General features: G+C 39.4%; 1 protein-coding gene across 1 annotated transcript in view; it reads left to right on the top strand.

Annotated features, from left to right (window-relative positions):
- Positions 1-23391, top strand: part of lgr4 (leucine-rich repeat containing G protein-coupled receptor 4) — a 139768-nt gene extending 116377 nt beyond the window's left edge. The window contains exons 12-17 of the mRNA XM_043705452.1: positions 6497-6568; positions 7048-7119; positions 9398-9523; positions 11996-12120; positions 17114-17188; positions 21063-23391. Coding sequence (XP_043561387.1) covers positions 6497-6568; positions 7048-7119; positions 9398-9523; positions 11996-12120; positions 17114-17188; positions 21063-22339 — 1747 coding nt within the window. The 3' untranslated portion in view covers positions 22340-23391. The remainder of the gene's footprint in view (positions 1-6496; positions 6569-7047; positions 7120-9397; positions 9524-11995; positions 12121-17113; positions 17189-21062) is intronic.
- The last annotated feature ends 4345 nt before the right edge of the window (positions 23392-27736 follow it).

The following is a 27736-nucleotide window of genomic DNA, read 5'->3' as shown; positions in this document are numbered from 1 at the left end:
GCAGCAGTATCGCCTTCCTTTAGTAGTTGGTCAAATTTTAGAACTCCCTTCCTAATGGTGTATGTATACCATATGGACTGCAGTGAATGAAGAAGGCAGCTCAGCATTTCCTTCTCAGAGGCAATTAGGATTGTACAATAAATGCAGGGCTAGGCAGTGAAACCTACATCCTGTCAACAAATATTAAAAAGCTCTTCTACAAAAAGAAAATTATTCTCTATGTTGCTGAATCCAGTCAATTAAGTCTTTTAATCTGGTGAGACTGTTTCATAATTTATTCCAGAATTCTTAATTTGGAAACTATACCTCCTGGATTAGAGTATTGGTCCCATGACAGAATTTCAAATAGGAGGCCCTCTGTTCCTATTGCTGGATATGAATTTGGGATATAAAGTCTGAAAGGGCTGGAGCTGTTAGTCAGGATGGAAAAGCCTTCAGCAATGGGCACCACTGTGGGTATCTTACCCATTGAAAAGCAGCCTTGAGCTCCAATGGCTACATGGTCAGAAGCACTACGGGACAAGCCATATAAATCCAAGTCCAGATCAGGAACTCGCCTACAAGGTACAGGCTGTTATCATTTAATTTGATCTGAAGGAATGCCTGAGGCCTAATGGAACAAGGGAACAGGTGATGGCTATATTAATTAATGGTTAATTAGGTGAGTGTGTTGTATAAATGTGGGGAGCTGAATTGTTATGGTGTGTGTTTAGCTAAAATAAAGCCCTCTCTAAAAATGTGGCCTCCGTTCAAAAATGTTTATCTTCTAGTACATAATACAAGTCAGAAATGTGATGGAATAATCCCAACTTTTCTGGAGGAGTGTGGTCCAGATTGTCTAACTATTGGATAGGGTTGAATAGGCAAAGTCTTTTCCCTGGGGTCGGGGAATCCAAAACTAGAAGGCATAGGTTTAGGGTGAGAGGGGAAAGATATAAAAGAGACCTACGGGGCAACTTTTTCACAGAGAGTGGTACGTGTATGGAATGAACTGCCAGAGGAAGTGATGGAAGCTGGTACAATTGCAACATTTAAGAGGCATTTGGATGGGTATATGAATAGGAAGGGTTTGGAGGGATATGGGCCAGGTGCTGGCAGGTGGGACTAGATTGGGTTGGGATATCTGGTCAGCATGGATGAGTTGGACCGAAGGGTCTGTTTTCATGCTGTACATCTCTATGACACTAAATGGCTGACCACCACTTTGTAGGAAATTCAGAAATGGGCAATAGTTAATGTCATTGCCATGCAAATCCCAGGAAAGAAATGTTGTTGTTTCTGTGTTGAAATCCTTCCCTGGCTTGAAAAGATGCGCCTCCAAGCAGCAGATTCTCTAAACCAGAGCCACAATTGTTTCCATCACCAGGGTTCAACGAAATCCAGGATCTCTGCCAAAGCTCCGATCTGTCTGGAGCCAGACCTCTTCAGGTGAATCTAATATCTTGGCTTCCCAGGACACATTTAGGTGTTTGACCCAAGCACTTGGGTTCACAGCCATTGTAGTATCAAACTCCTCCTGCTACAATTTACCATAGTAGATGCAAGGTTTGTGGAGGTTTGTAGCTCAGGTTGAGGTTTAGGGTGTAGGTTTGCTTGCTGAGCTGTAGGTTTGATATCCAGACGTTTCATTATCTGGCTAGGTAACATCATCAGTGGCGACCTCCAAGTGAAGCGAAGCTGTTGTCTCCTGCTTTCTATTTATATCTTTCTCCTGGATGGGGTTCCTCGGGTTTGTGGTGATGTCGTTTTCTGAGGGGTTGACAGATGGCATCTAGATCTGTGTTTTTTTATGGCGTTGTGGTTGGAGTGCCAGGCCTCTAGGAATTCTCTGGCTTGTCTTTGCTTGGCCTGTCCCAGAATAGATGTGTTGTCCCAGTCGAGAGGGTCGTGTATCCACCAGGATACACTAACACCAGCTAGCCACAAAAAGACACGACCCTCTCTCCCTCGTAGCCCTACACACGGATGTTAAAAACCACCATTTTGACTGGGACAACACATCTATTCTGGGACAGGCTAAGCAAAGACATGCCAGAGAATTCCTAGAGGCCTGGCACTCCAACCACAATGCCATAAACAAACACATAGATCTAGATGCCATCTATCAACCCCTCAGAAAACGAGCAAGAAATGACATCACCAGGAACCCCATTCAGGCGAAAGATATAAATAGAAAGCAGGAGACAACAGCTTCGCTTCACTTGGAGGTCGCCACTGATGTTACCTAGCCAGATAATGAAACGTCTGGATGTCAAACCTCCAGCTCAGTGAGCAAACCTACACCCTAAACCATAGTAGATATCAACTGAAAAAGTTTTTGTAATAGTTTGGAATGACAAGTCATCTTTTAAAGGAGATTATAGAATCTGATTGTATAAATTATTCAGTGACCATAGTGTGAATATTAGAGATAGAAGGACAAGGATTCTCTCAATGCTTTAGAAAATTTGGTTACATTGTTAGCATTGCACCTGTCATAGTGGAGATTATACTGAGTAATGTATTGAAACCAACAGCGTCCACTTAATTGCTGCTTGGCATAGACATTTGGAGCCTGGAGCTAAACTGTGTTTAATACATCACTTAGTTGTTTCCAGTCATGGGTTGTATTAGAATATTTTTATGCACAAATTTAGGAACCTTTAGGATTTTATAAATAGGTATACTATATGCTGTTTGGCATCCAATTATATACAGTATTTTCTTCCAGGTTTTGTAACTGTTGTTGTGGTTTATAGTTTGTGTTTTTTTTTGGCGAGATTAAAAAAGGTTCTTGATGTACAAAGATCAGCTGGTTTCAACTTTCTTTCAAATTCCACTCTTTAAGCAGGTGTAAGGAGTATACACAAAGAGGATATATGCCAGTGGAAATGTTTAGTAATTTTTTTTCATAATAGTCCCAGAGTTGGGCTGGCTTTTCTAGTGAATGTGTTTATATTAACGTAACAATACGGTTAATGGGGCAATGTAATGCTTATTATCCTATCACAGGACTTCAAAATTATTACATATTTTTGCTGAAATTGAAGTTGTAGTTCTTTCCTGTGCAATCTGGATACAAATTTAATATGTTTACTGTTCTGTGTGGTCGTTGTCAGTCCTTACTTTGTGCAGTTTTTATGAAATCATCTTGAGATGATAGGGGGACAAACTGCTTGCCATTTCTGCCAAGACAGCTTTCCTCACTGCTGTAGGCAAAGTAGAACTGTTCAGCCTAACAGTTATTAAATCCCTTAGCTGAAAAAGGAGGCAAGCTGAGACATATACGATCATCCAGCTCTGCAACAGCCATTATATTCAATACGTCCATTTCTGAAATAAGTGTATTCTCCTTACCATTTGACCAATTAAAACAAATCCAGAGAACAATGAGTGAAATGAATACAGTGGTGATGGGTCATACAGAGTCAGCCTGAACACAGCATTCTGGCGGTCTCACACTCATTTGTTGACTTGTCTAACATCTACAAGTGCATGAGGTTTTTTTCAAATCCATTGAGATGTGGGTATAGCTGGCTGGCCAGCATTTGCTGACCATCCCAAGTTGTCTTTAAGATGATGGTGAGCTGTCTCCTTAAACCACTACAGTCCATTAAGAGGGGCGGCACGGTGGCACAGTGGTTAGCACTGCTGCCTCACAGCGCCAGAGACCCGGGTTCAATTTCCGCCTCAGGCGACTGACTGTGTGGAGTTTGCACATTCTCCCCGTGTCTGTGTGGGTTTCCTCCAGGTGCTCCAGTTTCCTCCCACAGTCCAAAAATGTGCAGGTTAGGTGAAGTGGCCATGCAAAATTGCTCGTAGTGTTAGGCGAAGGGGTAAATATAGGGGAATGGGTGTGGGTGGGTTGCGCTTTGGCGGGTCGGTGTGGACTTGTTAGGCCAAAGGGCCTGTTTCCACACTGTAAGTAATCTAATCTAAATCTAAATGTTGCCCCAGCAACACTAAAGGACTGTTGATGTATTCCCAGGGCAGGATGTTGACTGGCTTGGAGGGGAATTTTCAGGTTTGGTGTTCCCATGTATCTGCATTTGACCTTTTGCATGGTAGTGATCATGGGTTTGGGATGTGGTATACAAGGAGCTTTGGTGAATTTTTGCAGTGCACTTTGTAGGTGATACAGTCTGTTGTTACAGTTAATCCATAATTGGGAACTGATGTTTATGAATATGGTGCCAAACAAGTGGGCTGCTTTGTCCTGGGTGTTATCAAATTCCTTTGAGTTCTGTTGCAGCTACACTTATCCATGCAAATGGAGAATATTCCATTCACACTTCTGACTTGTGCCTTGTAGATGATAGGCAGACTTTGAGGAGTAATGAGGTGAAATATGGTTATGTTGTACTACTAAGACATTTTCGAGGCATGTCTGTGAAAGAGATGCATTTTTTCTCTGAATAGGATTCATGGAACTTGAATTTGATTAACAGAAGATTTGTGTGAACTGCATCTATAACGCAAAATATATTTTGGCTTGGAACATTTTCATAAAACAGGACTTGAATGTGTAGCTACAAAAATGAAGAAAATCTATTTGTCACAATAAATATCAATTAACAGATTCAAATTTGATGTACTTTGAAGATACTTATTTGATGCACAATTCTCTTGGTCACTCTTTTGGCTTCCAAATGTATATGCTGCAATCATCATAATGTCCCTACTAATTAAAATACATCTATTACCATTACCCCACGCCTTCATTTACCTATCACGTTCCCAGCTATCTCTCTCCACCACCCCACCCCCTCTCATTTATCTGTCAGCCCCTTGGGCCATTCCCCACATTTCTGAAGAAGAGCTTATGCTCAAACTGTCACCTCCCCTACTCCTCGGATGCTGCCTGACCATCTATGCTTTTCCAGCACCACATTTTTTGACTCTGATCTACAACATCTGCAGTCCTAACTTTCTCATGTTGAACAGGGTCAAATTATTGCCTAAATAATTTACAATAAACAAATATTTAATTTTGATTATCAAGAACGGAGTGATCAGAATGCAAAGTTCTGGGATAATGGTAAGATTCTTGGAAGTGCAGATGAGCAGAGAGATCTCTGTGTCCACGTACACAGATCCCTGAAAGTTGCCATCCAGATTGATAGGGTTGTTAAGAAGGCATATAGAGTGTTTTGGCCGTTATTAATAGAGGGATTGAGTTCCGGAACCGGGAGGTAATGCTGCAGCTGTACAAAGCTCTGGTACGGCCACACTTGGAGTATTGTGTACAGTTCTGGTCACCGCATTATAAGAAGGATGTGGAAGCTTTGGAAACGGTGCAGAGGAGATTTACTAAGATGTTGTCTGGTATGGAAGGAATGTCTTACGAGGAAAGACTGAGGGCCTTGAGGCTGTTCTCGTTAGAGAGAAGGTTGAGAGGTGACTTAATAGAGACATACAAGATAATCAGAGGGTAGATAGGGTGGACAAGGAGAGCCTTTTTCCAAGTATGGGGATGGCAAACACGAGGGCACACAACTTTAAAGTGAGGGGAGATTGGTATAAGACAGATGTCAGAGGTAGTTTCTTTACTCAGAGTAGTAAGGGTATGGAATGCTTTGCCTGCAATGGTAATTGATTCGCCAAGTTTAAGAGCATTTAAGTCGTCATTGGACAGGCATATGAACGTACATGGAATAGTGTAGGTGGGATGGGCTTCAGATTCGTATGACAAGGCGGTGCAACATCGAGGGCCGAAGGGCCTGTACTGCGCTGTAATGTTCTATGTAAGAGTTGACAGGATCACCCTTCAAGATATCACACAACACCAGGTTAAGTCCAACAGGTTTAATTGGAAGCACACTAGCTTTTGGAGCGCCACTCCTTCATCAGGTGATAGACTCAGAAAGCTAGTGTGCTTCCAATTAAACCTGTTGGACTAATAACCTGGTGCTGTGTGATTTTTAACTTTGTACATCCCAGTCCCAACACCGGCATCTCCAAATAATGACTTAAGAGAAAGGAGAAGGATATCTTTATTCCCCCTTCCACTGCCACCCCATCCCACCACAATTTTCCCCCACCCCATCCCACCACAATTTATACTAATCTATTGCAATAGTCTTTTTTAAAATTCATTCACAGGATAAGACTGTCACTGGCTAGGTCAGCATTTATGGCTCAAACATAATTGCCCATAATTAGAGTCATCCACATTGCTGTAGTCCACACCAGATAAAGATGGTGATCTCTTTCCCTAAAGGACATTAGTGAATCAGATGTGTTTTTGTGACAATCAACAATGGATTCATGGCTGTTATTAGACTGTGTTAATTCCAGAATTTTTTTTAATTCAAATTCCACCATCTGTCATATCAGGATTCAAACCTGGGTCTCCTGGAACATTACTTTTGTCTCTGGAGAATACCACCAGGCCTTCACCACCACCCTGTTGGATATTAGCAAAGAATAAATTGAGAGCAATAAAATTAAATCTCATCGTCTTGTCTAATTAAAGTCCATTTATTGCCAGTGTTTTTGTATTACATTATTTTTACAGTTCTTTAAAGCACAATGAAATCAAAGAGATCAAAACAGAGACATTCCAGAGACTGGTGTCTCTTCATTTGCTGTGAGTACAGATCTTGTATTTTTCTTCAGTTGTACTAATAATTCTGCTGAAGTCAGATCCAGACTGTCATTAGTCGTATCTGATAGGTTACTCATCTAAGAGAAAGTGTGAACTGAAGAATATAGCTGTAAAGTTTTACTGCAATATCTGAATATTGATCATTCTGTCTTTCTTGATTGAACTTTAATTTGTACAAGTACTGTTTGTAAAATTAAACAGGGATGGGTATAGAAAATGTTTTCTAATCAAGCAGCATTTACTATCTGTATATAGGAATGTTATTCTGCCAACGAAATGCAAGAAAATTATTAAATTATAATTGCAGAGATAATAGGGGAATATGCTGTATTGTCATTGAAATTTAAAAATAATAATACTGTTGGATTAAATAAAATCAGAATGCAAACCAGTTCCTTTTTTTATATTCTTCATATGCATAAATAATTTTTCTCTCCCCTCTTCCCATTATTCCTTTATAGTGACCTAAGTAAAAATCAGATCTCTACAATTCACAAGAATGCCTTCATTTCTTTGACTGAACTTACAAACTTGTAAGTGACTGAAATTGTTTCAAGCTGTTCATGTTGATTTTTGCATTATGGTCATGAGCTTAAAACTTTGTGCTTAATGATTGATATATTAGTTGTGCTTTTAATTTTAACTACTACTTCCCAACATAAAGTTGAAAAGCATGTCAGAAATGGGGACATTTACAATGGAAGTCAAGGAAATGGCTGACTGACTAAATACGTACTTTGATTTCATGTTCACAGAGAACACACCAGAAACGTTGGGGAACATTGAGTTTAGTGAGAATGAGGAACTGAAGCAAACTAGCATTAGTGGAGAAATGATGTTGGGAAAATTGATGAGATTGAGGGCTGATAATCAACGTCCCAGTGTACTTAAGTGGCCTCAGAAATAGTGGATTCTTTGGTGATCTTCCAGAATTCTCTGGACTCTGGAACAGTTCCTGTGGATTGGTGGGGAGTACAAATAACTCCGTTATTTAAAAAGGGATGTAGAGAGAAAACTGGGAATTATATCTTAGTCAGCCTGACATCAATAGTGTTGAAAATGCTGGACATTATTGTAAAAGATTTAATAACGGAGCACTTAGAAACAGTGGCAGGATTGGACAGACTCAGTATGAATTTTTGAAAGGGAAATCATGCTTGACAAATATACTGGAATTCTAACTTGTGGTCAGTGTTGTTTTTGTTACATATTTCCTTCAACAATGTAACGAGTAGAGTTTGAGGGAGGGGGCAGTGAATATGGTTTATTTGAACTTTCAGAAGGCATTCAACAAAGTCCCATTTAAAAGATTGGCATGCAAAATTAAAGCATAAGATTGGGAGTAATGTGTTGAGATGGAAAGAAAACTGGAAGATGGAAAATAAAAATTAGAAGTTAACAGCCCTTTTTTTTGCCAAATGACAGGCTGTGACTCATAAGGTATTACAGGAATCAGTACTACGACGCCTACTATTCACAATATGTTAAGATTTCCAATGAGAGAACTAAATGTAATATCTCCAAGTTTGTTGGTAATACAAAGCTGGGTGGAATGGGTGAAGAGGATGTAGAGATGCTTCAGGATAATTTGGACAAGTTGAGTGAGTGGGCAAATGCATGGCAGATAAATGTGAGGTTATCTACTTTGGTAGCAAAAGCAGGAAGGCCAATTATTATCTGAATGGCTATAAGTTGAGAGAAGGGAATCTTCAGCAAGATCTGTGTCTTTGTATACCAGTCACTGAAAGTAAGCATGCAAGTGCAGCAGGCAGTAAAGAAGGCAAACGGTATGTTGGCCTTCAAAGGGAGGGAATTTGAGTACAGGAGCAGGGAAGGCTTGCAGCAATTGTACAGTACCTTGGTGAGACCACACCTGGAATGTTATGTGCTGAATTGGTCTCTTTATCTTTGGAAGGATGCTCTTTCTACAAAGGTAGTACAGTGAACGTTTAACCAGACTGACTCTTGGGGTGATGGGAATAACTTACGAGAAAAGCTTGAAATGGTTAGGATTATATTCGCTAGAATTGAGAAAAATGAAGAGGGGATCTCACATCAACCAAATTAAAAATTTTAACAGGACTACACAGAGTAGATGCAGGAAGAACGTTCCCGCTGGTGCAGGAGTCTACGGCTGGGGTCACAGTCTAAGAATACGGGGTAAATGGGGTAAATATGAGTGGCACGGTAGCTCAGTGGTTAGCACTGCTGCCTCACAGTGCTAGGGACCCAGATTTGATTCCAGCCTTGGGCGACTGTCTGTGTGGAGTTTGCACGTTCTACCCATGTCTGAGTGGGTTTCCTCCGGGTGCTCCGGTTTTCTCCCACAATCCAAAGGTGTGCAGGTTAGGTGAATTGGCCATGCTAAATTGCCCACAGTGTAGGTTATTAATCGGGGTAAATATAGGTTAGGGGAATGGGTCTGGGTGGGTTGCTCTTCAGAGGGCCGGTGTGGACTTGTTCGGCCAAAGGGCCTGTTCCCTCGCTGTACAGATTCTAATTCTTATTCTAAACTATTTAGAACTGAGATGAGGAGAAATTACTTCATCCAGAGAGTGGTGAGACTGCAATTACCATAGAAAGCAGTTAAGCACAAAATATTGTATGATTTAAAAAGGAGTTGGATATAGCTCATGGATAAAAGGATCTGGGGAAAAGGAGGAACAAGCTATCGATTTGGGTGATCAGCCCATGCTATTAATGAATGGTAGAGCCGATTCAAGGGTTAAATGGCCTACTCCTCGTTTTTTTTATGTTGTCTACGTTCATTCATTAGGATGCACTAATTCATATGTTTTGTTCTGTTTTCAGAGATTTAAGTTCCAATCACTTGAGTTCTTTCCCAACAGCTGGGCTAACAGGTCTCAATCAACTTAAACTTTCTGGGAATGCTGGCCTGAAGGAGCTACTGATACCAGAGGACCTCTCTAGGCTGAGGTTTGTTAAATTGTGGCTTAAGGCAATCGAGAGTTAAAAACGGGTGATAGCTATGCTGCAGTTGTATAGATCTATCGTTAAATAACAATGAGTACTGCATTCAGTTTAGGGTGCTGCAGCTCAGGAAAAAAATGTTTGGCTTTAGAGCAGGTGAAATTTAGATTCAGCAGAATGATATTAGGACTTCGAGGTTTAAATGATGAGGACAATAATATGGTCTTTTTTTTTACTTGAGTATATAAAATTAGAGATGTTTGAAGTATTTACATTCATTCTTTTTACCAGCATGGTAGAATGGCCTGCATCTGTGCCATATCTGACATGCATAAATAATATGCTGGAGTAGGTGGAGAGAAACTATGCTGCCTGGCAGATGTCAAGATTAGCGGAACATTATGTTAAAATTAGAGCTGAATTGTTCAAAGGTGAGTCAGGAAGCGCTTCAGGTGAAAGTTTATGGAAAAGCCAGGTCAGTTGAAAATGTAAAGTTGAGATTGGTAGCATTTTATTAGGGGAGAAAATGAGGTCTGCAGATGCTGGAGATCAGAGCTGAAAATGTGTTGCTGGAAAAGCGCAGCATCCAGGGAACAGGAGAATCGATGTTTCGGGCAAAAGGGCATGTTCCCTGGATGCTGCCTGACCTGCTGCGCTTTTCCAGCAACACATTTTCAGCTAGCATTTTATTAGCTAAGGCAATTAATAGATGTGGAACCAAGGCAAGTAAATTGAGTGAAAATGAGTGGTTAGCACTGCTGCTTTTCAGCGCCAGGGACCCCAGTTTGATTCCAGCCTCTGGTGACTGTCTGTGTGGAGTTTGCACATTCTCCCCGTGTCTGTGTGGGTTTCCTCTGGGTGCTCCGGTTTCCTCCCACAGTCCAAAGATGTGCAGGTTAGGTGCATTGGTCATGCTAAATTGCTCATAGTGTGTAGGTTAGGCACACTAGTTAGGAGTAAATGTAGAGTAATGGGGAATGGACTTGAGTGGGATACTCTTTGGAAAGTCTGTGTGGATTTGTTGGGCCAAAGGACCTGTTTCCACACTGTAGGGAGTCCAATCTATTCTACAGCCATTATCAAATTTGCATGGTGGAGCAGAGTTGCAGAGATTACTCCTGTTCCTGTGACCCTATGTTCATGTTGAGTTTTTAAGTCTGACCTTAACTTTATTCTGTTTTTGTAGGCCTGAGAACAGTAGTGGTTTAAACACAAGTTCAATTTTCCTTCTTCTGTGCTATGACCATTGCACCAGATTTTATATTGGTATAACTTCCTATACTTGTAATTTTTCCAAAAAAAGTTAGGGGTAATTTATGCTGCCATGAAGTAATTGTGCATTAGTGACCACATTCCAATGTGACTTTTGGTTTTGGTGGGAGTACTTGTGATTTAAGATGATATGAAGTTTTCAGAGGGTAAATTGCAAAATAGTATTGTCACTGTTTGAGAATGCAATAATGAAATGCGGACTGACAATAGTCATAAAGGGAACCAAATTAATCTTTCTTGAAGTGTATCATTTTTTTCAGATATTTTATCAGAATTAGCTATTCAAGCACACATTGTACCATAATTTAAAAGGGAATTAAGTATTTGAAAAATAATATGAAAGGTATAGGCAAATAGAACGAAAGTTGTTGAAGACCTCGCACCAACACGGCAAACCTCTAATCCATAATTATATGTTAACTCGTACTACTTTTTAAAACTACCTGAATAGTTGCCAAGTGGTATTGGCAAATGCCTGGGAATTGGTTACTTGCTAACTTGTGGCTAATGTCGTTTTTGTTACCGATTTCCTTTTGTCTCCCATTTCTGCATAGCTCTTGTAGTATATCATGTGTGAAGTATAAAGTATGCAATAGTTCACTTAACATTATTGTCTATGCCCGAGTTAACCTGAAATCTTTCATGTGCTTTATTGCAATGGTTTGTCTGTTTTTAAAAGAAAGTTTGAATATCAAACTGCTTGTCTCCATATAGCTTGCATTGCAAAATTGAATGCCTAATTGCAAGATCAGAGCAACATAATATCTTTATTAATTTGTTCCTGGTAGATTAATGCATTCACACTAACACACATTTGTCTTGCATTGTACCTCTGTCAAAGCTAAAAATCACATGAATGACTATCGACTTTGTGTTTCTTTAAACAGCACATAACTCAATGGCTAAGTATCAGTGACCCATACCATTCCTCTCTGCCATTTTTAGAGTGTAGAAACTTACCTATAATTCTTATAGAATGTCATAGCAACCCAACTTACTTACCATAAGCGCAATTTAGAAGAAAAAGATATTTTGTGTGTAAACTGAGAGTAATAGTTGGATACTATTGGATAGTTGGATTCTTTATCATTGGATTCTTCCCAGTGCACGATTTTTGCATCCAGTACTACAATTTAATAGTTAATGTTATTGAAACGTACACATGTTTAATTTGAAGCAAGCTTTTATTGCCTTAACTCCTTATAGGACATTGATGGTACCATATGCCTATCAGTGCTGTGCATTTAGTAGCTGTGAAACCTATCAAGCTGTAAAACCTGAAGGCATCAAAAATCAGGAAGCAAATATTCCACCGTCAGAAAAGAAGACTGGTAAGTGCCATTCACAAGTTGCTAAACATTTACACAGGCTGTGTTTAGATGGCAAATTGCCAGCTTCAGGTGGTCAACAACCACAAGACCATACAAAGGAACTGATTTGCTCAATTCCATAAGCACTGCTAAGTAGCAAAACAAGGCTATTGACTAGTAAAGGATGTGAAGCAGACTACTTAACCTTCCTATTGAGAGGATTGCTGATTTTAGAGGGTTTTTGTTTTGAAGCAGATACAGTAAATTCCCCAGTATCTGACTCGCATCCAGAATGGGGCTGCCAATTATGGCTAGGACTATTCAACAAGGTTTAATCAAAGGGGGAGGGAGGGGACAACGGGAGGGAGGGAGGGAGGTGACGACACCATCAGTTTCCAGAGCAATTGCCGGTTGCATGAAAATTCCGGATAACAGTACTGGATGATGGGGACTTTACTGTATAAAGAAAATTGCCCCAACTTACTTGATAGACTTATTAAATAGACATTTTAACTCTGATTATGCAACATCTTACATGCTTCCACTGGTTGTGCATCTTTTTAAATGTTATGTTTGTTACACTGAGAATAAATGGTGTTAATTTGTATCTTTCCTGCTTTGAGGTTGTTGTAAGCTGTTCAGTCTTGTGAACTGGCTAAAATGTATCTAAGTTTTGTGGCTGAATCAAATTTTCTTGACCATTTAATATTAGGATTTCAGATAATCACATTTTGTAATGCAACGTATGAATAAATGGAGACATGACATTTAGTAAATGTAGTATTCTTGGGATAAATAAGTAACTTTGGGCATATAATTCCCATCGTGCTCTAACATCAAGTTTCTTCTACCACCTGTCTATGTCTTAGAAATCAATTAGTCAGCTGTATCAAACCAGGACAATCAAAGGTAAATTAGACAGTGTGTGATTGACCTTCACCTCCCAAATGACGGCTGCCTCTCTTTGATATCCCTGAATATTGACTGCTCTGTATCATCAGGAGACCCGATCTTGTTAAGCTATCAATAAAGTTAAACATCTCATCTGAATCTGCATATTCTGACACAGGAGTTAAGTTGAGATCAACTCTAGATTCTCCATCACCTTTCAGATTTGTACATAATTGATATTAAATTGAAAGCACTGTAAAATATATGCACGTTTAGATATTCGTGTCAAGACAGCAGCAGACCCACAATAGCAAATCACTGATAAAACCATTGAAAATCCAGACTAACTCATTGCCATCTCTCTTTGTTTCTAAATCTTATCCAATCAAAAAATATAAAATCCATATATACAGTATTCAGAGTTCTCTCAAATGCTGCTCTTAAAACCCTTAAAATCCCAATAAATGGATCTGGTGCTTTATCCCCAGTACAGATACAATTTCCACAGTCAAAACAACGCCTATAGATTTATGATTTCCCTAGAAACCTTTTCTTAAAAAAAACTCCTTTTCCAACCCTTTGAAATTGAAGTTTAGCTGTCCCTTGAAAATGTCAGTGTGGGAATTTGCAGTTTTAAACCAACTGGTCAGGAACCAACTAGAAGAAAGATATCTAAGCTTTATAAAGCTTGAATAAAAGCTGAAATTGCTGGAGAAACACCAAATCTGGTAGCATCAGCGGAGAGAGAAACAGTTAACATTTCAAGTCCAATGATCTTTCCAAAAGTGTTTGTTGTTATAGCTTGTTATCCTGAAAACAAACAAAACAATTTATCCTTAAGTTGTGTTTCCTATTAGCTATGGAAAATCAGAGTATTGTTACCACACAGAGTAAACCCTCCTGCTTGATTTAAAACCAGCAACACACAAGTTGTTCCCATGCAGCAATCTGTAAACATCTGAGTGGCCAAGAACTATTTAAAGTAAAAATTAACAACTTTATTTCATGAAGTTTAACAGAGAATAATTAGCTAAGCACTATTTATAATTTCTTCCTCCAACCTATCTTTTATCTTGCCTTTTAAAATACTAGTCCGATAAAACTCCCAATTAAGATTTACAAAACCGCACTTCTTATCTCAAAACCAGGCAGCCTTCATGCTTCTATTTCGATCTTCATGTGTCTTCTTTTCTTCTTCTTAGGAATTTCTGCATCACAGGTTACTGATCGAAAAAATACTTTTAAGAGAGCTATTTTTCAAGCAGTCTGTTTATATGCTGGGCTTGGCAGTTCTCCTCTCAACTGTTCAATCCCCACCCCTCACCCCCGTCTTATGCTTCCCAAAAGCATCAGATTGTGACATTGGCTTTTAAGATTGTCAATGTACTGAATTTAAATTGAGTTGGAGTTTGATATTTTTCAGGGTATAATTTAACCAAATTTGAATTTGTGTTTTTGTCTCATACCAACTCAGCGTGTGTGGTTTGTTTGAATCAAATGTTACTTTGTAAATTCTCCAGCACTCTGTGTACTTGCTCAGTCCTTCACTCTCTTAAAGGTATCATAATACACTCAGTAAGTACATTGTCTTGAGTGATAAAATCCTAAAGGATTATACTGTTACAAACCTAAACCCACAATGTACAAAGTTACCTCTATAGCATAAAAATGATATTTAGCTAAATTTCATTGCTTCTCTTCTAAAACTTCAATTATAACAAAGCTAATTTAGAACACAGCTGATTTTCTTTTCTTCCTTCCCACAATAGATCCCTTGTAGTCTTCCTTTATTGATAACATCAGGTTTTCATAAGGATTTAACAGGTTTGGAGGGTGTGAGCTTCTTCAGCCTTGAAGGTTCAAAGTTCTCACTGTTTAACCTTCTGAAATCACGTGCATTTCCTGTTCAGGTTAGGCTAATCAGTCATGTGATATGAAGGTACTAAAATCTCTATTACGTTAATGACTTGATTTGGATTGCATGATAATAAGTAAACTAAGCTCAACATGACTACGTAGTAGTCCTACATTCCTGATGAAGGGCTTTTGCCTGAAACGTTGCTTCTCCTGCTCCTCAGATGCTGCCTGATCTGCTGTGCTTTTCCAGCACCACACTCTCGACTCTACCTACTAGACCTACAACATTCATCCAATAGGTTCCCCATTATCCACCTTACCTGTTACTTCCTTCAAAAAGCTCACAAAACCCATATTGACTTTGCCTGATCACACTGATTTTTTTTTTAGATAAGTATTCTACTATAAAATGTACTGTAGCAGTTTCCCAATGATAGGTGTTTGGTTAACTGACACACAGATTCCTGCTTTTTGTCTGTTATTTGAATAATGCTGATAAATTAGCTATTTTCTCATGTGCTGGGACCTTTCTTTTAAAACTTCCTTAGATTCTAGATTATAAGCAGTGCCTCTACCATCTCTCTCCAGCCACTTCTTTTAAAGCCTTTGGCTGCTTGCAGTCTTGACTTGTCAAATCCGTGATCAAATAGTCTCCCTAGTACCTTTTCCCTGGTAATGATGACGTACAAAAATTTGAACATATGAGGACCAGAAGTTGGCTGTTCAACCCTTCAAGGCTACTCTTGCTGTTTTAATAAGATTGTGACTAATCTGAAATCATATTTCCACCAACCAGTGATGATCTTTCAGTATCTTGTTACCCTCTATTCACTTTGCCTTAAACTATTCAGAGATTCTGCTTCAGCTATCTTTTCAGGAAGAGTTCCAAAGACTCATTTGCATCTGAGAGAAAGAAAATCACCTCATCTTTGATTGAAAATACTGTCACATGTTTAATATAGTGACCACTAGCTCTAGATTCTCCCATTCGAGGAAACATTCTCTTCACATCTATCTTGTCAAGACCTCTCAGAATCTTACGTCTCATCATCTCTTACTCTACCAAACACCAACAGGTACAGACCTTGCCTGTCCAACCTTTCTTCTTATGACAACCCACCTATTCCAGGTATTAGTCTGGAAAATCTTGTCTGACCTGTTTCTACATCAGTCCTTAAACGAATGATTAATACTGTACACAGTACACTAAATATGGTCTCAAGTGCCCTCTATAACTGAAGCATAACTTCCCAACTTTCACATCATAAACCTCTCACAGTAAAGGATAACATTCTATTATCTTTCCTGATTATTTGCACACTAGCCTTTTGTGAGTCATGCGTTAGAACACCTAGATCCTTTTGCATGTCAGACCTCCGCATTTTCTCACCATTTAGTTAAAAATGCTTATTTATGCTTCCTGTTAAAATGAACATGTTCACATTTGCCTACATTATATTTCATTTGCTAGTTCTTTGCCAACTCATTTAACCAACCTTATTACCCTTTTTGTAGCTTCCTTACATACTCTTCATCCCATCTTACATTCCTGCCTATTTTTATATCATCATCAAATTTGGCAACCATACTTGCCATATCCTCATCCAAATCAGTTTTATAGATTATAAAAGTTGAGGTGCCAGTGTTGATTCTCTGGCACACCATTCATTACGTCTTCACAAGCTGAAAAAATATCCTATTAGTTAACTAACTTTCGATCCATTGCCAGTACGTTGCCTGTTACTCCATAAGCTTGTACTTTCACAATAACCTGTGATGCTTTAAGTGCCTTTTGGAAATCCAAGTATAGTACCATTTCCCCTTATTCACAGCAAATGTTACCTCAAAGAATTCCAATAAATTGCTGAAAGATGATTTCCCCTTCGTAAAACCTTGATATGTCTCTTAATTTCCTTGCTATAACTTCTTTAATAGCAACTTGCAACACCTTTGATAGATGTTAAACTAACTGGCCTGTAGTTATCTGTTTTCACACAAATCAAAATATCTAATTACTCGTCACTCAATTACCAAACCTTTTCCATTTGCTGTTAAAAGTTCAGTCCTGGGTGACTGGCAATCATGAACTACTATAATTGTAGATATTGGTGGCACATGTCAGCATAAGCTGCAAGGTGGGGAAAATGACGTCACACTAGCATGCTCAATCCTGCAGAAATGGATTGCACTTTTGCACTTCGTCTTTATGCAAATATTTATGGTGTTGAAATGGAAAATCATCAAACTTTTCTTGTCTTTTCTTCAGATCAAAGTGTAGACGATGAGATTAAAAATGAAGAAGACAAGATCTCGTCCACAGTGCACTGTACCCCTTCTCCAGGTACTGTTTACAAAATTCTATATTCAACTTGCTTTGCATGCTGTCTTAGTGGATACTTAAAGTCACTTAAATGCTATTTTTCCTCTGAAGCTGATTTGTTTCTTAGGTGACCTTTCTGGTCTGTACTGAAATAGTTGAAGGTGTCATGTGCTATAAGGAGGATTTTTTTTGAAGGAACTGTTTGGAAATGGAACTCTCAATTAGGAAAGATACTGAGCAGTAATCCAACACTCTCTCATTAGCTTGTCTACAGAGATCAGCTGGAGTAATTATCTTACCACATTTGAGAGTTTTATACTGTTTACAATACAACACATTTGTTGTCACATGCTAATAATCACTTAATTAATTCAGTCAAATGCAACAAAGACTGAAGTTAGTTGTACTTCATTGCTGTATTTGTTCAGTTTAGCTAAATCTAAGCAGTAGCATTTGAGGTCCCCAGCAAATGTGGCAAAAACAATTTTCTTCACTTGAAGTTGAGAAAGCACTGAAATCCTCCAGAATAGTTCATGAATCCAAGAAGGAACATTTATTGTTCACCTAGAAGTATTTACCTGAGGACAGTCAACCCTGTTAGGTTTTTTAAAAAATTGCTTACTGTGCTCACTCTCCCTTTTGTACAGCTTTAGTGAAACATGTGAGAAAGAAGCTGAAGTACCTTATAGAGGTTTACAAAATTATGAGGGGCATGGATAGGGTAAATAGACAAAGTCTTTTCCCTGGGGTCGGGGAGTCTAGAACTAGAGGGCATAGGTTTAGGGTGAGAGAGGAAAGATATGAAAGAGACCTAAGGGGCAACTTTTTCACACACAGGGTGGCACGTGTATATGGAATGAGCTGCCAGAGGAAGTGGTGGAGGCTGGTACTCATTTGGATGGGTATATGAATAGGAAGGGTTTTGAGGGATTTGGGCCTGGTGCTGGCAGGTGGGACTAGATTGGGTTGGGATATCTGGTCGGCATGGACAGGTTGGACCGAAGGGTCTGTTTCCATGCTGTACATCTCTGACTCTAAGTAGACCATTTGACCCTTAGAGAGTCTGCTCTACCTTTCAATAAAATCAAAGCTGATGTACTTGTGTTTTAAATTTCACTTTTCCATCTACTCCAATAATCCTTGATTCCACTGCTTAGCAAGAAAATCCACCTTTTTTTAAAGGAACTAGCTACAGTGATGGGGCAATTATTAGTAGTAAAGGTGAAGTCAGCATATTCCTACCAGACCATAGGGCTGCATTCTTTTTAGAGAGAGATGACTGGTGGTGGTTTAACCTGAGGGTCAGCAAACCTCAGGCAAGGAGAGAGGGTGAGAAGGTGAATCCTTTATGGTAACTTCAGCTGATGCAGGAATTGAACCCATGCTGCTCGCATCACTTTGCGTCAAAACAGCTGTTCAGCCAACTGAGCTAACTGATCTCCTGCATAAGTAGTAATCTTCCTGGAATTTTAGATTCAGGAAAAGTCCCAGAGTACTAGAAAACTAACATTTTTGTTCAAAAAGGGTAAAAAATAAAAAAAGCAGCTAACATAAGCCAATTAGCTTAATATCTGTCATTGGCAAAGTGCTAGAGTATTATAAAGAAAGCAATAGCAAAGCATTTAGAAATGCATCAGATAATTAAACAGAGTCAACATGGCTTCATGACAGGGAAGACATGTCTGGCAAATCTGAGAATTCTTTGAGTAAGTAACAAATAGGCTAAATAAAGAGAAATGAGTAAATTTAATATGTTTGAATTTCCAAAATAAGTTATCACACAAGGCTACTTAACAAGATCAGCATCCATGGACTGCAGCAGTTCAAGGAGACAGATGACCTCCACATCCCATAAGTGAATTTTTTTAAAAGGCCGTGGTGTTGGGACTAGTATATTAGTGTGAATGGAAGGTTAGCTCACTAATTGAAGTTAAAAATCACACAACACCAGGTTATGGTCCAACAGGTTTATTTGGAAGCACTAGCTTTCAGAGCGCTGCTCCTTCATCAGGTGGCTGACAGCTAGTGCTTCCAAATAAGCCTGCTGTACTATCACCTGGTGTTGTGTGATTGTTAACTTTGTCCACCCCAGTCCAACACTGGCTCCTCCATATCATAACTAATTAAAGACCAAGTTGGTATAAAGGGGGTATTTTCAGAATGACAACGTGTAACTAGTAAAGTGCCATAGTGATCAGTACTGGGGCAACAATCATTTACAATATATTAATGACCTGAATGGCAAAAGTGAATGAACTATCACCAAATTTGCAGGTGACAAAAATTAGAAAGCAACTGCAGAGGATGACACAAAGACTATAGAGGGATAGCGATGGGTAACTGAGTGGATAAGAACTTGGCTATTATGTAATGTGGGAAAATGTGCGGTCATGCACTGTGGCAGGAAGAATACAAAGGCTGAATATTGTTTGAATCAGTGAAGACTTCAGAATGTTATAGCACAGAGAGATTTGGGGGTCCTTGTGCTTGAATCTCAAGGCAGGCATCCTGGGTTAGCAGGTAATTGGGAAGAAAACTGGCCTTTTTTTAGGAGAATAGGTTATAAAATTAGTGAGTCAACGAGTGTGGTGCTGGAAAAGCACAGCCGGTCAGGCAGCATCAGAGGAGCAGGAGAAACGATGTTTCGAGCATAAACTCTTCTTCATTCCTGATGGAGTTTTTGCTCGAAACGTTGATTCTCCTGCTCCTTGGATGCTGCCTGACCGGCTGTGCTTTTCCAGCACCACACTCTCGACTCTGATCTCCATCATCTGCAGTCTTACTTTTTTTCCCTATAAAATTACTGAGGTCCTGCTTGCATTATAAAAGGCACTAGTCAGATCACAGCTGGAATACTGTGAACAGCTCTGCTTCTCTTACCTAAGGGTAAGAGGTTTCCCATTTCAAACAGCTGAGGAATTTTTCTGAGGGTTGTCCATTTTGTCGGTGTTGAGGCTAGTTTGTTAAGCATTATCAAGGTTGAGATAGACATTTTTAATGCAATAGGGTTGAGACTGGAAGTTGGAGTTGAGAATAATCAGATCAGCTACAGTCTCTTTGAATGATGGAGCAGACCTGGTGCTGTTCTATCTTATGGTCTTTTAGTTCTTAAAAGTATTCAGCGAATCTGCTCCATTAGCTGCATTGACCTCACTCACTGGATCTCTCTTTGCCTCTCTCTTTCTGTCTTTCTTAATAACAAGTCCATCTTTTTTTAATAAGGTTTTCAGTTTTACCTTTCCCAATATTTATTCATGCATTCGGAGGCATTTTTTAATGATTGTGTAATTGTCATTAAAAACTGCATAAGGAATAGTGATTGCTGCTGTCACATGAACAGCTATTTTAAAAATGTATAGAATGCATGATGATGGACAAGGGGCAACCATCATAATAATCCATGTGATTTTGTGTGTCAATGTCTGTTGTCAGGCACTTCAGTAAACCATTAGGAAATACTTTTTTTTAAAAATATATAATTATTGCACACTTAGCAGAGAAGACAATAGAATCTAAGTAGACTATAAGATCAGAATGCAGCATGATAACAAATAGAAAGGTTGTTGAAAGAGTAATTACCTGCTTGAAGCGCATGCATTTTGATGGGTAACCAGCAGTAAGATCAAAAAATGAACAGACTGTCCAAGCATCCTGTTGACTGTTGTAATTATTGGTATTCCGTGGAGCCAAGTAATCATACTTTCCTTCATATCATGTGAACATGAAAGAACGAACATTGTAGTTTCAAGATGGAATAAATATGCTAGTGCATCAGAATTTAGAAACTTAGGGTTTTTTTTCTGAAAGTTGTGGTTCTACTCGAATATACGTCAACAAACCCACTTCCACAAACCCAGCATCCTTTGGTAATGAGTTTAATTTTTATCTCCACCAGGTGCATTCAAACCATGTCAACATTTGCTGGGAAGCTGGATGATTCGCCTGACTGTATGGTTCATCTTTCTAGTGGCACTAATTTTCAATATAATTGTTGTCGTAACAACATTTGCATCACGTGCGCCATTGTCTTCTGCAAAGCTGTTTGTGGGTCTAATTGCAACAGCCAATCTCTTAATGGGAATGTATACTGGTACCCTGACTATTCTAGATTCAATTTCTTGGGGAAAGTTTGCTCGATATGGTGCCTGGTGGGAGACAGGAAGTGGCTGCAAAGTTGCTGGATTCCTCGCCATGTTCTCTTCCGAAGCATCAATTTTCTTCCTTACCCTGGCATCTTTTGAACGGACTCTGACTACACGTGACTTAATCAAAAAAGGGAAAAGCCATCATTTGATACACTTTCAGATAGCTGCTGCTTTTGCTGTCTTGGTTGCTGCAGTGATAGCTTGCCTTCCGTGGTTTCATATTGGAGAATTTTCAGCATCTCCGCTCTGTCTGCCCTTCCCCACTGGTGAGTCTCCTTCCCTGGGTTATACAGTAACTCTGGTGTTGCTGAACTCAATAGCCTTCCTGATAATGGCAGTTGTCTACACAAAGCTCTACTGCAACTTGGAAAAAGAGGATCTTGCAGAAAATTCTCAGTCAAGTATGATTAAGCATGTTGCCTGGTTAATTTTCACCAACTGCATTTTCTTCTGTCCTGTTGCTTTTTTCTCATTTGCACCTCTTATCAGTGCAATTTCCATCAGCCCTGAAATAATGAAGTCCGTAACACTAATCTTCTTTCCATTGCCTGCTTGTCTGAACTCTGTCCTGTATGTTTTCTTCAATCCACGATTCAGAGAAGACTGGAATATGTTGAAATGGCGCCCAAAACAAAAAGACAAATCTATTGCAGTTACAGTGAATGCTCAAAGCAGCTGTGTGTCACCGGAATTCTTCTATGACTGCGGAGTGTATACCCACCTACAGGGTAATCTCACTGTATGTGACTGTTGTGAATCATTGTTATTGACAAAACCTTCAACATGCAAACACTTAGTGAAGTCACATAGCTGCCCAACCTTGGCTGTGGTGCCTTGCCAGCGGCCCAACGGCTACTGGTCAGACTGTGGGACTCAGTCTGCTCATTCTGAATATGCTGACGAGGGAGACTCCTTTGTTTCCGATAGTTCCGACCAAGTACAGGCCTGTGGGAGAGCCTGCTTCTATCAAAGTCGGGGATTTCCTTTGGTTCACTATGCGTATAATATTCCAAGGATCAAAGACTAATTTCAGAAGACTTAATGCCAGGAAGGTACATGTATGAACATTTAGAAACAATCTAACTTTTTCTTGTGTGAACTTTTATTCTGGGAAGCACTTTTTCTTCAATCTGACAGTTGTCAAAAGAAAAGGGAATCACGTTCAGTCAGTTTTATTTTGAGCCATCTGTTCTTACAAAAAGAGAATCGCCCAAACCGATTAATTTTATGTGTGCGTGTGTGTTTGGTATATAACAATGGTGTTTATAAACTTATTGACAAGAAAGATTTATTTTTAAAATTGCTACTATTTTTATGGTGCATTCTGTCTCATAGTCATGCAATTTTGCTGTGTTTTTGTCCTTTAAAGTAGCTGTTGGCTTATATTTACAGTTGAGTCTCTTAACGGAAAATTCACTGCCAGATTGTATTGCTGTTTCTTCACATGTTCCCTGCTGAGTAACTTAACACTTGCCTGCATTGAAGAATAAACAGAAGCTCCACTCAGTTAGCGTAAACAAATGTGAATACCATACTTTGGATTCATCACTTGTAGTTCCTCAGGAGGTTAGAAGATGCCAAAAATTATTTCCAAACTGAAATTTCAGGAATGGGTTGTAGATACTGTGCATATGACACATTTTCAAATTTGTATTGTAAATTATTGGATGAAAATATAAAGGGGTATTCTTTTATGTACTCATTTTAAGTAATGGTAACTACCTCTTAAATAAAGTTGGACCACCAGTAGCTGTTTACCTGATTGTGGTCTACATACAGTACATGGTTTTAACAATTCTTGTCTTGTAAATACTTTTGGATGTACATTATCACCATGTTATAAAAATAAAGCAGAATCTTTGTAAATCAATATTAAAATGTAACTTTTTGTAGTTTTACAATGTGGAATGGATTATTAATATTGTAATTTTAAACCAAACTATTCACAAGTAAAAGTTTAAAACCTCTCCAGCCTTCAATTTTGTGGAGTTTGTCATCACAAAATCTCAAAAATAATTTGCAGAAATTAAAATCTCATTCTTAGTACCTCCATGCAGTAAATAACACAAAATTAGTGAAAATGAACCACTGTTTTAACAAAAGCTACATATTATCCAAGCAACACCAGTGTCTGCAATGACAAAATTGAAGGGAATTTCCTGCAAGACTGATTATATTGGTGGCTGGCAAAATTCAGAAATTGGAACGTGGTCAGAGCAGTTTTTTCTAACACTTTATTTTACTACTGATTATAACTATCCCAGGATGGTGCTCATATCACGAAAGGCATTAAGATGGTGGTGAGTAAGTTTGACCAACCCCACTCTTGCACCAGTGGTGCAGTGTGTACTCTTTGAGACAGCCCTCTATATCATAGCTTATTGGAAAGGATGGGGATTCAAGAAAAAAAACTCTCTCCTAAAGAACAAAAGGAATGTTAATTACTGGACAGGAAGCAAAGGGCTTCAATAAATGGAAGCTTGAATTAGAAAAAAAATTAGATATAACGTACTGAAGGAATCAGTGGTGTGTCCAATTATTTTTTCAAAATTTATAGATGACTTGGTTTTGGGAAGCACATTCAATAAATTTGCTGATTGTCCAAAGTTGGAGGCTATGGAAAATAGTGAAATGGAGTGTTGTTTAAAAAAACTTGAGATGACTGTGGCTGTGACAGATATGTAATTTAATTAAGTTTAGGGGAAAAAAAGCAAAAGTATGAAAAGGCAGAGAAACCTAAGGGTCAAGTATATTTCGTCTAGATGTGTTGTAGACCTTTGACTCTTGACGGAGAATGCAGGTTGGAAAGACTATTTTAAGAAAAAAAGTCTAGCATCATCATGGCTCATGACTGAATACAGGAATGAAGGTGAGAATGAAATCTACTATACAGCTAGAATTGGAGATGATAGTTACATTGAAAGTCAAAGGCTAGGAAGCATTGTCATTGGAATGGAGAAAGTCAAGATGAAATGTTATTTTGTGCTTTCATGTTCATCTAGAGCCCAAGTTACATATAATACACTCATTCAGTCCCTTTTACACGAGTATTTGTTTATAAGATGAGTCCAAGTTCATGATTGCTTGTTAAACACAACTTTCAGGGTTAAATGATAACTGGGTCAATGACAAGCTAACTACTGACAAAAAAAACTTTATTTAAAACCTGGTTTTTTATACCTACAATGCTTGATAAGGTTTTGAAATTGATGTTTTATGTTGCTGTTCGGGATCTCTCTGTTCTGTTCAGGATTAACTGTTGAGAAGATGGCATGTAAACATGGTCCCTTTGGAAAGATCAAATGTGTAAGAGACCTACTTAGAAGTGTTAAGACCTTGAACTATCAGTGTTTTTATGAATGAATGCTTACCTTCAATGTGAAACTTATAAATAATAAATCTTAATTGTGTACACGTGGATGCTTGAGGATACCAGGTAACTTGGCATGATAGATGAAGTTGAAAAATATGCAGAATGGAGGGGTAGAGATGGCATTAAGGATGGCATGCATAGAACATGGGCAGTGTGTGGAGGTGAATGGTGAGGACTGGAGGAATATTTTACTTTTTCTTTCATTTTGATCTTTGACCATAATGCTGGAGCCCCAAGGCAGGCTTTCTGCCCAATCTTCCAGGGGAACACTGTGGGTGGCATGGTGGCTCAGTGGTTAGCAATGCCACCTCACCCAGGTTTGACTCCAGCCTTGGTCACCTATCCGTGTGGAGTTTGTACATTTCTTCCAGTGTCTGCATGGGTTTCCTCTGAGTGCTCTGGTTTCCTCCCAAAATTGAAAGATGTGCAGGTTATGCGAATTGGCCATGCTAAATTACCCATAGTGTTCAGGGATGTATAGGTTAGGTGCATTAGTCAAAGGTAACTATAGCATAATAGTGTAGGGGAATGAGTCTGGGTGGGTTACTCATCGGAGGGTCGGTGTAGACTAATTGGGCCAAATGGCCTGTTTCCACACTAGCGATTCTATGATTCTTTTTTAGCCAACCCAGCTGTTCCCAATCTAACTTCCAATCCAGCCCATTCCACCAGATTAAAACTGGGAATGCAAATGAACATTTTAAAGGCAGTATTTTCAGTTAAATAATCATCTCGCCTCTGCATACCCAACTTGGGAACAAAAATAATCAGGGTCTAAAGTTGTGCAGTGGTGTGCTGATTGGAATTTGTGTAGAAACTCAGGAAGATATAAAATATTAACATCATCCTTGCTGTAGAATTAAGACTGATGTATTTTATCAATTCACCATCAACATTTCTAAAACTGTGGGTGTGATTTCCTGCTCCTGTGAGTTGTGTGGACAGTGGCAAGAAAGTTGGCACAATATGGTGAAAACTTTTTAAAAAGTCTTTATATTGAGAAATAAACTTCCAGATTATCTGCTTAAGGTTTAAATGACAATTTCAGAATCTCACTAACGAGCAATGGCTATCTAATTTCAATGCATTTGCATCTCATTGTTAGCCAGACTTGCTCATTTTATACAGTTTCCATTTCTCTCCTCCAGCAAACTAGATGGTGGCATTCTCAACATTAAAGTCAATGTGGTTACCCAGCAGCATTTCACTTTTCTGGGCTTCCATCTAATTCTCTTCACTTCAATGTAACTTTGTGATCCAGGGACACTCGCCTTCTAGCTTTAGTACATACAAGTAACATCATCATGGCTGCTTTCAGACCAACTGCCACTTCAGCCTGTCAAGACATCACTTGGCTTGCATGCTTCTGCCAGGTCACTTTGCCAACAGCAACAAACCCATCTCATGCATCTACATAGTGTGCATCTTAGGGTTCTTGGGCTTGCTTTCTTAGCACGTGCTCACTTTATGCTTGCTTGGAGGCTACCTGCCTCTGAGTTGCATTGCTGTTTAGTACAGAGACAAAGAGAGAGGCAGGCAGTTTGTCACAGTTTGGAGCCCTGTACATTAAACGGGATGGGCATGTCATACTGAGTCGGGAGACAGCAATGTCAGTGTCATACCTTCAGCATGAGTCAGTAGCTCATTTGGCAAACTCACTGCATGGGCTTCAACCAAATGATCATGTCTGAAAGTAAAATGGGAACATGGTCAGTTATGGTGATCATTGAAGCTTAGTCCAGGGCGTTGGTCTGACCAAAGTCTGGGGATCTGTGTCCTTACAGTCCACCGATTGGTCAGTATTGCAAGTCAAGTGCCATTGTCCAATCAGTTGGGGGATTACAGGTAGGCCAGTTTGTGGGAGACATTACTGTCAAGGTTGGGCCAGTGTTACCTAGATTGAGACATGGAGGGCTTTGAATATAACAAAAGAGCAGTCAGTGGTGATGAAGGTGCGGAAGGAGTAGTGAGATGTCCCCAGTGAGTAGGAAGCACAGAGTGACAGTAAGAAAGAGTGGATTGAAAGAAAGGTAGTTGAGAGGATGTACTACATATGATGGAGTTAAAGTCCGTGAGTCTTGGACAGATGCAGGTAAGGTGACCCTGATTGTGAGGTAGCCAAGAGAAAGTGATGGCACTTACGTATGCAGAGTACATAAGATCCAACACTAGCCTTATCTTTGCACTGCTGAGTATTTCTTTTAATCCCAGTCACTGCACTGACCCAGGCTGTTAGCTGGGTCCAAACTGGCTGAGTTTGGTGATCTGGCCTCCTTTGCTGGTTATTCATGAGAAGGTGGCCCTCACCTCCACCTCAATCCCAGGCATCTTGAAATACCTGTGTGTAAAGCATGGAGGTGACCCACTTTTCTGGGCCATTTCCTTGGGACCAATGCTGAAACCCCAGTGTGAAGGTTAATTCCTTGTTTGTACCACCTGAAGTGCTGTGGAACTGAGGTTTAAATATGGGGCCAGTGGTGTGAATGATGAAACTCCTGGCTGCAACCAGCACTTCTGCTTCCCCTGCACGTAAGGCTGGTGCCAAAAAGACAGACTACAAAATCAATAAGATGTAAAACAGAAGATTGTATGAAAAAAGCCAACATGGGCCATGGTGAATCGAGTGCAATGAATCTCGCTTGAAAAAAACCACAACAAAATGGGAAAATTCTTCCCATTACTTCAAATCTAGTGATTTCCTTACATTTAGCAAAAAGAGTCGCTTTTGAATAAGCTGGGTCAAATAATTATCCCAATAATTTTCCCGCACTTGACCAATTCCATCATCATATCTGCCTTTCCCATGCCTCTCCCATCCCGCTCCTGCCATGTCCATTCCGTCCCATCCCATCTCTCAGAGACAGTTCCTCAAGCCAGGGTCATTTTGTCATTAGGCATCCCTTACATTCCACTCCTTTTTGTTTGCCAGCAGCTGTGCCACCATCACCTGTTGGCAGTCACACATGTGGCATATGCCCCAATCCTGTGGGTAATTTGTATTGTCTCCTGCTCCTTCAACAGATCAATCAGACAAAGATCCAGGGCAGCTAT

The sequence above is a fragment of the Chiloscyllium plagiosum genome, chromosome 16 (assembly GCF_004010195.1).
Source record: "Chiloscyllium plagiosum isolate BGI_BamShark_2017 chromosome 16, ASM401019v2, whole genome shotgun sequence".
Lineage (NCBI taxonomy): Eukaryota > Metazoa > Chordata > Chondrichthyes > Orectolobiformes > Hemiscylliidae > Chiloscyllium > Chiloscyllium plagiosum.
The sequence above is the reverse complement of the archived record's forward strand: the minus strand, read 5'-3'. Positions and strand labels throughout refer to the sequence as shown.